Source organism: Propithecus coquereli, unplaced genomic scaffold (genome assembly GCF_000956105.1).
Source record: "Propithecus coquereli isolate 6110/MARCELLA unplaced genomic scaffold, Pcoq_1.0 Scaffold53, whole genome shotgun sequence".
In the NCBI taxonomy this organism is placed as follows: Eukaryota; Metazoa; Chordata; class Mammalia; order Primates; family Indriidae; genus Propithecus; species Propithecus coquereli.
The window spans coordinates 2,128,025-2,141,264 of NW_012151174.1; the positions used below are offsets into that span (position 1 = coordinate 2,128,025).

The 13,240-nt window shown below is 55.9% G+C and overlaps 1 protein-coding gene across 1 annotated transcript in view; it reads right to left on the reverse strand.

Moving 5' to 3' along the window:
• RYR1 (ryanodine receptor 1 (skeletal)) overlaps positions 1-13,240 on the reverse strand; it is a 133,021-nt gene that overhangs the window by 84,376 nt on the left and 35,405 nt on the right. Inside the window, exons 35-56 of the mRNA XM_012656979.1 lie at positions 12,648-12,914; positions 12,136-12,336; positions 11,674-11,785; positions 10,271-10,417; positions 9,056-9,329; positions 8,247-8,361; positions 8,028-8,160; positions 7,569-7,663; positions 6,342-6,477; positions 5,973-6,159; positions 5,776-5,884; positions 5,268-5,388; positions 5,003-5,172; positions 3,409-3,629; positions 3,227-3,317; positions 2,157-2,297; positions 1,580-1,743; positions 1,389-1,467; positions 1,180-1,269; positions 604-744; positions 180-254; positions 15-90 (exon numbers count right to left, since the gene is read on the reverse strand). Coding sequence (XP_012512433.1) covers positions 15-90; positions 180-254; positions 604-744; positions 1,180-1,269; positions 1,389-1,467; positions 1,580-1,743; positions 2,157-2,297; positions 3,227-3,317; positions 3,409-3,629; positions 5,003-5,172; positions 5,268-5,388; positions 5,776-5,884; positions 5,973-6,159; positions 6,342-6,477; positions 7,569-7,663; positions 8,028-8,160; positions 8,247-8,361; positions 9,056-9,329; positions 10,271-10,417; positions 11,674-11,785; positions 12,136-12,336; positions 12,648-12,914 — 3,145 coding nt within the window. The remainder of the gene's footprint in view (positions 1-14; positions 91-179; positions 255-603; positions 745-1,179; positions 1,270-1,388; positions 1,468-1,579; positions 1,744-2,156; positions 2,298-3,226; positions 3,318-3,408; positions 3,630-5,002; positions 5,173-5,267; positions 5,389-5,775; positions 5,885-5,972; positions 6,160-6,341; positions 6,478-7,568; positions 7,664-8,027; positions 8,161-8,246; positions 8,362-9,055; positions 9,330-10,270; positions 10,418-11,673; positions 11,786-12,135; positions 12,337-12,647; positions 12,915-13,240) is intronic.

Here is a 13,240-nt window from a genome sequence, read left to right on the forward strand (position 1 = left end):
GATGGGGCGCTCACCCTTGGCTTCCAGCTCCTGCTTTTTCTTCCGCCCCCACGTGTTGTGGTAATTTTCCGCCAGTTGTTCTGCCATGGCCTGGGAGTGGATGCAAGGAGTCAAGGCCCAGACTCAAAGGTTGCCCCCTAAAGACACCCCTATTCCCCCTAAAAGGATCAGGGTCTCACCTGCAGCTCCCGGGACAGGGTAACTCCGCTAAGGTCGGGGGGCTGGGGGTTGTAGCCTTCTCGCGCGTCGTAGGTCTGGGGGACGAGGGGGGGATGGTGGGGCTGGATGGGCTAGCGGGAAGCCCAGGCCAGCCCCTCCTCCAGGATCCGCGGCCCGTTCCACCCTCCTCCTCCCCTGGCTCTGCACCCCTCCTCTGTGTCCTCTCCTTAAGGCTCTGTCTCTAAACCACCACCTCCTTCTCCCCTCTGTCCTTAGCGGTTCGTCAGACCCACGCCCTCTCCTCTCCCAGGTCGCTCAGACTTTGGCACCCCTCTTCTGGTCTCGCCCCTCTGACCCGCTCCCTCTCCCTCGGCCTCGGCTCCACCCACTCCTGGTCCCGCCCTGCCCCTCATGACCCCGCCCCTGCCCAGGCCCCGCCTCCACCTGGGCACTTTGTGATATCTTCCGCGTTTTTTTCTTCTCCGTCTTCTCCTCCTCGCCCTCCCTGGCCTTCTCTATCGTCCATTCCCAGGCAATCATGGCCTTCAGGGACTCCTTGATGGGCCAGCGGTAAATCTCTTTGTCCTGGGGCGGACAGGAGGGTGGGGTGTTGGTGGAAAGGGGCGAGAGGGAGGCGGGGGAAGCAGCACCCCCCTCAGCCTCCGGGGCCGCCACCTCCCAAGAAGGGGAAATCCCCAGCCACACCATGGGGCTAGGAAGCGGTCCTTCCTCCGGATTTGAACACAGGTCTCTCGCTCGCTCTGTACCAGAGCCTCCCAAAGACACTGCCATTGTCCATGTTACACTAGAGTCTCAGAGAAGTTAAGTCTTTCCGTAAAGCAATCAAATCCACCCTTGCTGACTCTAATGGAAACACTAGGAGAGGCCACCAAAGCCCATGGCTGGGGAGCCCTAACCCACAGATCCACCAAAACCTGTCAAGTGTCTCCCTCCTCCCTGAACCCCCAAATGTGATGGTTTCATTTTGACCCCCTCTGTTGGGCCCCATGGCTTGGTCACCTTCTCTGAAAAGGTCTTGTAGGGCCTCAGCATGGGGTGGGTCTTCAGCTCTTCATCTATGTTCTCTCCGTAGGACCAGTTGTTCTGGATCTAGAGGTGGAGAGGTGGGATGAGGGGTAGGCGGCAGCCTGGGGGACGCAGACGGGGAGGCTGGGAGTGGGAAGCTGGGGTCTTGAGGGCTTCTGGGAAGGAAGGACCCTGATGCCAACCTTGTCGAAGGCCCACTTCTCGTGCGTGTACTCTGCAAACTTGTTAATGAAGGAGTCCAGCTTCTCCGGGATGATCACACTGTTGGGGGGACACGGTCAGAGCATGCTGGGGCTGGGCCTCCTAACCCCGGAGATCTTCCTCTCCTTCTCCCAGCCCCCAAGCCTCAGTCCACTCCTGTCCCCGGCCTCACTTGAGAGTCTCCACAGGCCGGGGATCAAAGTTGCCTTCAGCATCCACTGTGGCCTTTTTCTCAGCCTTGGATGAGTATGACGCGTCCACGTAGTCAGGGGGCAGTGCCCCGGCAATGGCACACAGACAAGGCATGGCCATGCGGTACAGCTCCGGGTCGTACTTCTGGGGATGCCGGGGTGGGGTGGGGTGGGGTTAGGAGGTCCTGCAGGCCTCTCTGAGGCTTCAAACCCTGGAGCCCCAGGACTTCAAACTGACAAGCTCCAATCATCAACCCTCTTCCCTGAGCCCCCAGACTTGAATTACAGTCCCTCTCCCTGAAACCCAATCCTCAGACCCAACTGGACCCTCAAATCACCAACATATTGCCCCTCTCCAAGCCTCCAAACTAGAGGCTCATCCCTTCCTCCATAACCCCCAAACTGAAGCCTCAACCCACAGATTCTCTTCGATCCAAACCTGCAGAACTGCCTCCCTCTCAAGCCCCCCAAATTTGGGGATTTCAAATTTTGGGGTTCAAACTTTGGGCCCCAAGCCCTCCACCATAGGCCCCCTTTGGGGCTCCCTGGTGTCCAGACCTTATGGGCCAGAGAGTCAAAGATGCCCCAGAAGAGTTTACGCGTGAGGTGCAGCTCTTCCTCTGAGGTGACCCCGAAGTTGGCCCAGCCTGTGGGGAGGCAGTAGTACTTCCAACAGCGCTCATAGTGGTTGGTGAGGAGCTGGGTGGGAGCAAGGGGGGGCGGGCAGATGAGAGGGTATAAGCAGATGGCAGGCAAATGAAGGCCCAGGGAAGTCTGGGGGTGCCAGCGCTTTTAAATTATGAAGGCAGTATGGATTATGGAAATAGTATGCTAATAAGGGAAGGAATTGCAAGTTTATTGAGGAGGGGTCCTGGACAGTTTATTATGCAAATTTATCATTCTAATTTAGCATCAACATAGGCATTAAACTAGAGCTGGGTTTGTCTGGTGTCGCTTTACACAAATAAGCATGTTAATATTAATCCATGAGCAGGGTAGTGTGTAAATGGGCATATGGATGGAGTGATCTGTGCTTACGCAAATTAACATGCCAAATAGAAACATAAGCAGCACTGCATGCAAATATATGGTAATTGGGAAGAGGGCCCCCAGCATCCAATATTGCAAATTTGAAATAGAGGCTGATTTAGATGTAGTATGCAAAATAATCTGAGTTGGGGGTATCCCTTTATGCAAACTAGCATGCAAATGAAAAAGTAGGAGAGACAGTGTGCAAATATTCAGAATAGCTGTGCTACAGTTTATTCAAATAAATGCACTCATTTGAATAGTGTAAGGCTGGTGGTCTGGGCATGCGAATAAACATGCTAATTAGGGAAAATGGTGTGCCCCATGCAAATATATGCTAATCAGGCGGGGGCTGGCTTACTGTTAGACAAATTAAACGCTAATTAGGGAATGCTAGAGACACCAATGACGCAAAGTAAATGTCCTGGGAATCCTAGTATGCAAATAAGGATGCAAAGAGGTTTCCATGGGGATGCTGCCCTCACTAGTGCAGGTGAACTGGGAGGGGACAGTGCTGATACAAACCGAGCCCCCCAGTCGCTAGCAAACCAATGGGCGGGGCATGGAAATGAGCCGGTTAAAGAGGGGTTTGCCCTCACCTTGAGCGGCATCTTGGCGAATTCATTCAGGATGGGCACGTCGAACACCAGGCGCCGCAGCAGGTGCTGCAGCATGGACGGGCGGATGTACCTGCGGGAACAGGCACAGGGCGGTGGCGTCTCACCTGGAGGCCCCTGTAGTCCTGCGCCGCCGCCCGCGCCCCGTGCGGGGTCCCCCGCACCTGCAGAGCGCCATCAGGCAGTCCTCGATGACGTCGCGCTGCGCCTTGGTGAGCGAGCGGCCGCGGGACAGGCGGTACACCGTGTGCAGCATGGAGTCCACCATGATGGCGCGGTGCTCGGTTCCCGCGAACAGCGGCGCGCACTTTGTAATGAGCGGCAGCACCGCCAGGCACAGGTAGCGGTTCAGCGCCAGCGCCATCTCCGTGGTGCTGAAAGTGGCCTGGGGCACAGGATGGGGACATCAGGCCTGCGGCACACCCCTAGGCTAATGGGCCCAAGCTTCTGATCATTCCCCCAAAAACTGCTTCTCCAAGTTTCTGGCCCACCCCTTATTACTTTCAACTGTGCGAAATTTCAAACACACACAGAAGTCCGGGAACTGATTGACAATATTAATGAACCCCAATACCCAGATGCAGCTGTTCTGCAGACACGTGTATGTCCTCTCTGACCGTCACCTTTGTTCCTGTAATATTTGCACGCATGCCCCAGCCATATATCATTTCACCCACACTGAAATATGCAACTCCATTCAGGCAAGTGCTTCTACTTAACAGTCCAGGCTGTTGCCGCACCTAATAGAATTAACAATCTCATAGTCTCAATGTTCATGATCAGCTGTCTCCAACTGTCTTGAAAATTATTTTGCATTTAGCTAGGATGGCTTGGATCAGGGTCCCAGGAAGGTCTACACACTGTCCTTGGCTGACAGATCTCTTAGGGCTTTTTTTTTTGGTTTTTGTAGAGACAAGGTCTCACTATGTTGCCCAAGTTGGTCTTGAACTTCTGGCCTTAAGCGATCCTCCCACCTTGGCCTCCCAGAATGTTAAGATTACAGGCATGAGCCACCATTCCCGGACATCTTTTCATCTATAACTGTCCCTTTTCCTCCCCTTTTTAAAGCTATTTATTTGCTGGAGAAACAGGATCATTTGTCCTGTTCCCTGTAGGGAACTCCCGACATTTTGGCTTTGCCTGGTAGCTTCCTCGGGGTATCAGTTAACTTGTTTCTCTGCCTCCTGTATTTCCTATAAACTGCTGGTTACAGATTCAAGCTCCAGTGTTCGTCTTCCCAGCTAAGGCCAGCGGTTCTCTCTCCCATCTAGGCAGCACCTTTGCTTGACCAGGTGTCCCCCGTATGGCGGTCACCGCAGCCTCTGCCTCCCCTGCCAGCAATTTGTGTAAAGGATTGTCAGCACTTGCTGCCGCCAAGGCCCCCGGGCTCTCTTAAGCCCTAAACTACTTGTCAAGGTTACAGTGACCTCCACTTGGCTAAGCCAGTGGTCAGTTCTCAGTCCTCATCTTCCTTGGCCCGTCATCTCGTCACTACTGCTGCTGTGCAGAGGTCGGTGTGTCCAGAGTGCTAAACTGTCACTGAGAATGATTTCCCGTAACTGGAGGTGTTGGGGACGCCTACCCACCCTCCGCCAGGACTGTTTTTCTTGGTTTTTGTTTTCTATCTTGATGGTGTTGGTGGGGATTATGGTATGTACAGATATCCCAGGAAAACAAAAGTGCTGCTGCTGTCCCATGACCCGTCTCATGTCCCTCTAGGGAGTCAGGGGGCTGGCCAGGCTGGGCGGGGCTGCTCACCGTGTCCAGCGAGGCGGCCGCCCTCATGTCGGGCAGGAAGCCCACGTCCAGCACGTGCAGCAGGAAGTCCTGGTTCTCGATGCCATACACACGGTCCAGGAAGAGCACCATGGACGCCTTGTGGTCCGGCACGAAGGACGCCGACATCTTTGGCTGTACCAGAGCCCCGTCTACAGGCAAGGAGTGCAGGGGTCAGGGATGCCCTGAGGACACAGGGGCCCCCTCCCCAGCATCACGCCCTTGCCAAGTCCTACCCCCTCCGCACCTTTGCCCAGGGTGGGGATCTGCAGTGGGAGGCTGATGATGCCCACGAGGTCCTCCAAGGGCACGAGGGAGCGGAGGATGGCTCGGATCCGCAGGGCCTCGCCTTTGCCGGCTTGGATCAGCTGGGGGAGGGGGACACGTCATCGGGCACCTGTGCCCCATTTAGTGACTGCTCTGTTCCATCCCTGCCTGGCACACCGGCAGGTAAAGCAGGACTCCCGTGCAAGGGGCTAACTCTGGAATTTCCAGCCCCGACCCCTCTGCCTGTGCCCCCATCCCCCCTGACCCCTCTGGGCTATCACTGTCTGTCTCCCCCACTGGTCTGGGAGCTCTGTGACCCTGGGGCCTGGGGCAGTCTTGGTCACTGTCATGTCCCCAGCATTGCCTAGCCCAGGACCACCCACGCAGTGAGAGCCCAATCAGTGCGCTGAATGGAGGGTTCAAGGCCGGCCACACAGGCCCCCCCTCATCGCCATCCCGCCATCCCACCCTGGCCCTCCAGGTCTCACGTGCATCTCTGGCGCGCAGCGTCCAAGCAGGTCGATCAAGGCGGCATAGAAGGACATGATGGCGTGTCCCAGGTGCACCCGGTTTTCTTCAGGGGGCTCCTCGCCGAAGCTGTAAGAGAAGGGGGGTGGTGTGGGGGAGGCGGCAAGGGGCACGGGGAGGGCGGGTCGCCCCACTGAGTAGGGACTAGGAGACTCACTGCTCGCGCCGCCGGTCCCTGCGGACGCCTGGGCCATCCCGCGCCGGGTCCTCAGAGATGCGGATGGCCTCTTCGATGGCGGCCAGCAGCCCTGAGCCGCCCTCGCCCCGCAGGGCGGGCCCGAAGCACTCGGGCTTGCGGATGAGCAGCCGCACCACCACGTTGGCGTTCTCCTCCACGCTCTCGCCTGGCCACCGGGCGGGTCGGGGGGTCTCGTGAGCCACATGCAGGGACCCTCCCCACGCAGCCCCAGGCCCACACCTCAAGGGGTGATGCCAGGCCTGTGACTCGAGGTGTGGGCTGTCACCGAGGATGGCTTTGGCCAGTGACCGCACACCTCCCACCCTGCCACTGCCATCTCCTCCTCACCGTTGACGAAGACGGCGAAGCGCAGGAAGTCCAGGTAGCGCTCACCGCCACAGGGGTTCCAGCCAATGTCCGGGTACCCTTTGGCCAGGAGCATGGGGCAGCTTTGGAGGCCACAGCCTGCCAGGTAGGACACAACCTGGGGGCGGGAGAGGGCTCAGCCAGAGACCGGGCCCACCCCCTTCCTCCTCAGGGCTCAGAGCTCAGCCCAGCCCCGCAGCCCCTCCATCCCATTCATCCCTGGGTCCCTCGGCAACTAGCCCTGGTCCCGTCCGCCCTCATCTCCCCCTGGACAGCCCCTCCCTGGGCATCCTGCTCCCGTCCTTCCCCTTGCCCTTGGTCTGCTCCCCGCATGTAGCCAGAGGGACTTTGTGAACGTCTGAGTCAGGTCACATCCCTCTACTGCTCGGAACCCTGTGATTCCTCTAACTCGGGATAAAAGCCAGAGTCCTCGCCACATGATGCCACATGACCTGCCTGTCACCTCCTTCCATCACCCTCACTGCCTCTGCTCCAACCACACTGGTCTCTCTGCCATTTCTCCAACTCACAAGTTTCACTCCTGCCTCAGGGCCTTTGCACTGGCTGTTCCTTCTGCCTGCAATGCCCTTCCCCCGGATGACATCTGGCCCCTCACCTCCTGAGCTTTACTTGGAAATGGCCGTCATACTGCCACTGCCTTTCACAGGTGCTAACGTGGTGGGTGCGAATAAATATTTATTAGATGAATGATGCTATAATAGCAGCTAGCCATTATTGCGTGCTGTTTTATAAACGCTTTGCTGGATTAACTCATTTAATTCTCAGAACAACTCTATGAAGTCATTTCTATTACTATATTCATTGTACGGATGAGGTGACGGAGGCGTGGAGTCTCTAAGTCCCTTGTTCAAGGCCACACAGCAAGGGAGTTGGGGGAGATGAACCTAAGTCGCTGAACTCCAGAGCCCACGCACGTCACCACTGCACAAGAAGTGGAGGCACAGAGGGCCGCAAAACGTGCCCAGGCCACCCAGCTGGGAAGCGCAGAGCTCCGATCTGCACCCAGCCGTGAAGCGCCCATGAACGAGCAGCTGGGTGCTGTTCCCTCCCTGCAAATTTTTCTCCTTCTGATTTGGCCTGGACCATCCCGAATTATCCCCGGAATGGGTCCAGAATCAGCAGGTGCCCCAAGCAGACAGGCAGGGGCCAGGCCTCCTCCCTCAGCCCGGGGGCCGCCCCCCCCAACACCTTTTCCAGGTCCTGCTCCTGCAACGCCAAAGCCAGCTCGTTGTTGTCAATGACAGAGGCGGCAGCCACATCCAGGGGCGTGGAGCCCTGCATGCCTGCGGGGCCAAGAGGGGGTAAGAATGTCACTCCTGCTTCCTCCTCTGGGAAGTCCTCCCTGACCACCCCTTTTCCAGCCTGGGTCAGGTGCCTAGTCTGGTCTGTATTTGCTCATCCCAGCCCTGACCACTCTGGGCTGTTGCTGTCTGACATAGGTCTGTCTTCCCCACTGCACTGTGAGCCCAGTGAGGTCACTACTGTGTCCCCAGCATTACTCATTACAGGGCCAGACCCACAGGGGGTTGAGAGTGCGTGTTTGTTGAATGACTGAATGAGCGAGTGAACCAGTGGAGAGTGGGCAGGCCTGGATGGGGTGCCAGGAGTGGGTCCTGGGGGGCAGCTCCTGGGCTCGGGGACTCTTACCCAGGCCGATGCCGCTGTTCTCTAGCAGGTAGCTCAGGTGGTCAAACATGGAGCGCTGGTTCTGCCGGCTGATGCGGCAGAAATAGCAGAGGAAGCGGCAGCAGCTTGTCACCATCTTGGGGAAGCGGATCTCCTGGGGCAGGCAGGGTGGGCTGGGGGTCAGTGCCTGCCCTCTGTGGCACCCTCCCCAGAGCTCCCCGGCCCACCCAGGCCCCTCACCTTGGATTCGCCGCCCCCGAGGACGTTCACCATGACCTGCATGACTGTCTCGTGCATGCCCAGCGCCCTCATCAGGTTCGGGTGTTGGTAGAAGACTTTGTTGTTCATGATGTTCCTGTGGCCAGGTAGAGGGCATGGAGTCACCAGGGGCCGGGTGGAGCCCAAGTCCAGGGAGAGCCATCGCTACCACTGCGACAGCAATTAGCATCTGCTGACCTCTCACCCTGTGCCTGGCACCACCTGCTTTACAGATCCGAACTCTTCCCATCCTCATGGCCGCTCTGGGAGCAGGAACTATGACTGTCCCTATTTCACAGATAAGGAGACTGAGGCGCCGATCTAAGGTGGCTCCCCGAGGGTGGAGATCTTTGTCATGTTGCCCATTGTAGCCCCAAGTGCCTAGGAAGGTGCTTGCTACGTGTTTGCCGTGTGAATGAAACACCTTTGACCCTGAGTACTCAATGGAACCACTACTGTGATTGCTCGCGCGAGCTCACTGAAGCCACAGCACTGAAGCCACAGGATATGGGTGGCTCCTCCCCATTTTACAGAAGAGGAAACTGAAGCTCTAAAAAGGTAAACCTCGTGCCAAGAGTCACACGTGAGTAGAAGCTGTCACCACAGAGAGTGGAGGTAAAGAAAGGGGACATCACCCAGGGAGATGGGCTAGCCACTGGGCGACAGAGTCTATCACCCCGAGGATGGGCCAGAAGTTGGGGGAAGGGGACATTATTGTACAGAGGACATCACCCGGGGGACAGGCTGGAGCCACCTTCGTGGGATGTGAGAAGTCAGGGTCTGGGCCTCACCCGATGCTCTGGATCATGAGGTTCTCCTCCTGGGGGCCCATCTGCACGATGAGCAGCGAGCGGATCTGGCCCAGGCACTCGAGCAGGCTCATGGTGTCCTCCACGGAGGACGGCGAGATGGTGTAGGCCCGCGGCAGGGCTCGCAGCAGCTCGCCGAGCCCGTCGTACTGCCGGTGCAGGAGGCTGAACATGGCCCGCACCAGCTCGGGGCTCTGCACGAAGTCCTCCTGGGCCCAGCGCACCACGGTGTGGGACACCAGCTCCTGCAGGGACCCTGGGGAGGGGACACAAGGATCAGAACTCTGTGCCAGGGCAGGACAGCACGTGGGGCCTGGAGCCAGGACGATGTGGAAGGGGCTCTTTGTCCCCCGAGTGTTCCCACCTATCCCCACCCTCCACCTGCACGAGCGGGCAGATTCTGGAAGACTTTTTTCTACCGCCCCAAGAATCTCCTGTTCCCTCCACCCTAACATCCAGACCAGAAGGGCTCCCTCCAAGTCTCAAGAGGAAAAATAATAAACTGTAACTGCAAAACACCAGAGCACTATCAGAAGCACTCACGTGCACCTTTGAAAGCACAAGTGACAATTCCATTTGTTCTACAAAAATACTGCCGACTTTTCACCAAGAGAGACCACAGACCCAAAGTAAAACTGCAAGGACTCTGGTATCGTTTCAAAATGATGACAAAACAACTCTGTGTCTTATTCTCCCTGGTGACCTCCCGCGGACTCATCCCCCTACACCCAGTATCCATTCATCTGTCTGTGTCTCCTTCTCTCCCAACCTTTTGCTCCTTCCCAGAATGTTTGGGGACAGAAAAGAGACGTCTCCTGTGTCTCAGGGTCAGGAGAAGCCATGCTGCACTGGCAATGAATGATAGTGTCAATGCAGGACCCATGACATGTTGATCCTACTTTCCTTCCAGTGGCCCTACCTGATCTGGCCTTGTCACTTCCCTGTCCTCGTCTCTCACCACTCTAGGCTCCAAATGCACCAAGCATGTCCCTACCCCAGGGCCTTTGCACTGACTGTTCCCTTTGTACCTATCATCCTTCCCCAGGTCATTGCACACCTCACTCCCTCACTCCGACCCCCCTGCCCTCCTTCCTGCCTAGCTGCCCGTCCCTGCATCCCTCCTCATGGCCTGCTTGGGACACAGAGGCTCCCCAGCACAGGGCTGCCCACCCTGCCCCACCATCCCCTCATCCTCACGGGGCTGGCTCTCCTCAGCTGGCGGCTCCTCCTCGGGCTTCTCCTCCTCCTTCTTTACCAGCCGCACTTTCTCCAACAGACTCATTAGGCGGCTTCCCAGGGTGGTCTCTTCCTCCGGTTCCTCCTCCTCTCCCCCAAGCTGAATTCCTGCAAGTGGTCAAGAAGGAAGGGAATGTCATCCATCTGTTTGTTTATTCACCTGCTCGATCATTCACTTCTTCATTCATTCACACATGCATGCATTTATGGAGTTTTTCATTTCTTTTTTTTTTGAGATGGGATCCCACTATGTTGCCCAGGCTGGTCTCAAACTCCTGATTCAAGCAATCCTCCTGCCTCAGCCTCCCAAGTAGCTGCAATTATAGGAGTGTGCCACCATATTTCTTTATGTGTTCATATCTTTGCTCATTTATTTATCCTGTGAAACATTTGCCTTTTAAATCAGCTATTGCAAATATGTTTAAAGAACTAAAGGAAACCATGTCTGAAGAATTAAAGGGAAGTTCAATGATAGTGTCTCACTCAGTAGAGAATATTAACAAACAGGTAAATAATATGCAAAAGAACCATATAGAAATTCTGGAGTTGAAAACTACAATAACTAAAATAAAAAGCCAGCAGAGAGGTTCAGTAGAATATTTGACATGGTAGGAGAGACAATCAGTGAATTTGAAGGTAGGACATAGGGATTGTCCAGTCTTAAAACACAGAAAAATGGGAGAATGAGGAAAAATGACAGAGAGCCTCAGAGACCTTGGGATGTCACCAAGCATACCAATATATTCATAATGAAAAGTCCCAGAAGGAGAGAAAGAGGCAGAAAAGTATTTGAAGAAATAATTGCCAAAAACATCCCAACTTTGATAAAAAGTATTAATCTACCCATCCAAGAAACTCAACAAACTCCAAACAGGATAAATTCAAAGAGCTCCACACCTAGACACATCGTACTCTGTTGAAAGGCAGCGACAAAGAGAAAATCTTGAAAGTCAACCAGGGAAAAATGACTCATCATGTACAAGGGAATCTCAGTAAGGCTATCAGGTGACATCTCATCAGAAACAACAGAGGTCATCTACCCGTCCTTCCAGCCAGCCAGCCACCTCTCCACCCACTGTCAACCATGCATCTGTCCAGCCGGCCTTGTTCACTCTTCTCTTTCTTTATTCGTCCATCCTTCTATCCATCCATTCACACGCCCATCCATTTACCTGCCTGTAGCCATCCACCTAGATGCCCACATGAACATACCCTTCCACTCGTCATCACTGTACATTCATTCAACCAATAGTTATGTAGCACCAATGCCACAGAGGCTTAAGGTCAGGAAATCTTAGGGAAACTTCGGGAGAGGTTTCAAGGGAAGGTCTTGGGGGCCGGGCTCTCCGATCCCCTCTCCTTACCACAATGCAGCAGCAGGTCTTGATGAAAGTCCAGCAAATCCTGCCGAAGCTCTTCAGGGAGAGGACAGTCTTCCTCGTCTGAAGCATCTTTGAAGTGCAATAGCATGTTGATCTAGGGCAAGGTCAAAGGTTAGAATGAGGGTCTGAGACCGCAGAGCAGGAACTCTGAGGTCAGAGATCGAAGATCCAGTTGTACTAAGTAAGTCCCTGTCTAAAGTCTGAGTCAAAGCGTGACTTAATGAAGAGTATCTGGGAGCCTAGGGCAGAGGTCTGAAAGGGGTCAGGGTCAGTCTGTGCCGACTCAGAGGTCAGGGTGGTGCAGAGAGAGGTATGAGAGTAACAGGTGACTAGATCGCCAGGGTCAAGGGGCAGGCATGGGTTTAGAAGCGGAGGCCCATCAGAGACCAGAGTCAGGACAGATGCTGAGGTTAGGAGTTGGCCGGTAAGGCCGGCCGGAGTCACCTGCTCCTGGGGCGGGGAGCGGAACTCGCGCGTGCGCCTGGCAGTCTCGGCGGCAGACATGGTGAAGGCTTTCATGAGCAGGCCGTAGCGGCTGCGCTGGTTGTCCTGGAGCTTGTCCACATAGCGCTCTGCGAAGGCTGCCAGGGACTCCACGCGGTGCTGCAGATCTTGGTCACAGAAATACTCCAGCAGGTGGCACATCTGAGGAAGGACAGCCATGCGGCAGGAGGGATAAAGGGGAGTCCATTGGGACCTCCTCAAAACTTTGTTTTGCTTTCTCTCCCCTCCCCGTGGCCCTGCCAGGTCCAGCCACCATCATCTCCTGCTGGGGTCCCTAAGCCAGCCTCTGCACGGTCTCATCCCACACGGAAACCAGAGAGATCGTTCCAAGCCAGCATCACCCACTGCGTTCTGCGTTTCCACTGCTCCCCACGCCTCAGGGCAAAGTCCAGGCTTGTGCCCCCCAGACCCCGAGACTCCCAGCCTGGAGAACAGGAAGGAGCAAAACCCACCTGCAGCTTCACCGACTCCGGCAGCTTCATCTGGAGCAGCCCCTCCTCCAAGCCTTCTTCTTTTTCCCCTTCTGCTGCCTCCTCTTCCTCCTTTTCCTCATCTTCCTTCTCCTGTGCCTCTTCCTCCTCATCCTCCTCCTTCTCCTCCTCATCCTCCTCTTCCTCCTCTTCTTCTTCCTCCTCTTCCTCTTCTTCCTCAGTGAACACTTCAGGCTCAATCATCTTCAAGATCTGTTTCACATCCTCATCGCGGAAGACGCCCATCACCTACAGGACAAAGTCTGGGTCCTTCACTGTGGCCTGTGAGGCCTCCACAATCCGGCCCCGGCCTCACCCCCCAGACCTGCTTCTCCTGCGCACGCCAGACTCACTCCCGTGTTGACCGCATATGGCTCCTCCCACAAGCAGGAAGGGCATCCCCTGCCTTGCCACCCACCCTCCTTAAGACCCCCTCAGATCTACACCCTGTGTCTCACCCACATGGCCCAGAGCATGTCACACATGAGAGCCTCTCCTTTCACAGGTAAGTGTCCTTTCTCCCAAGCCTGAGCATATGTGGCTCTGGCACAGGACACACCCTACACCTGATGGAG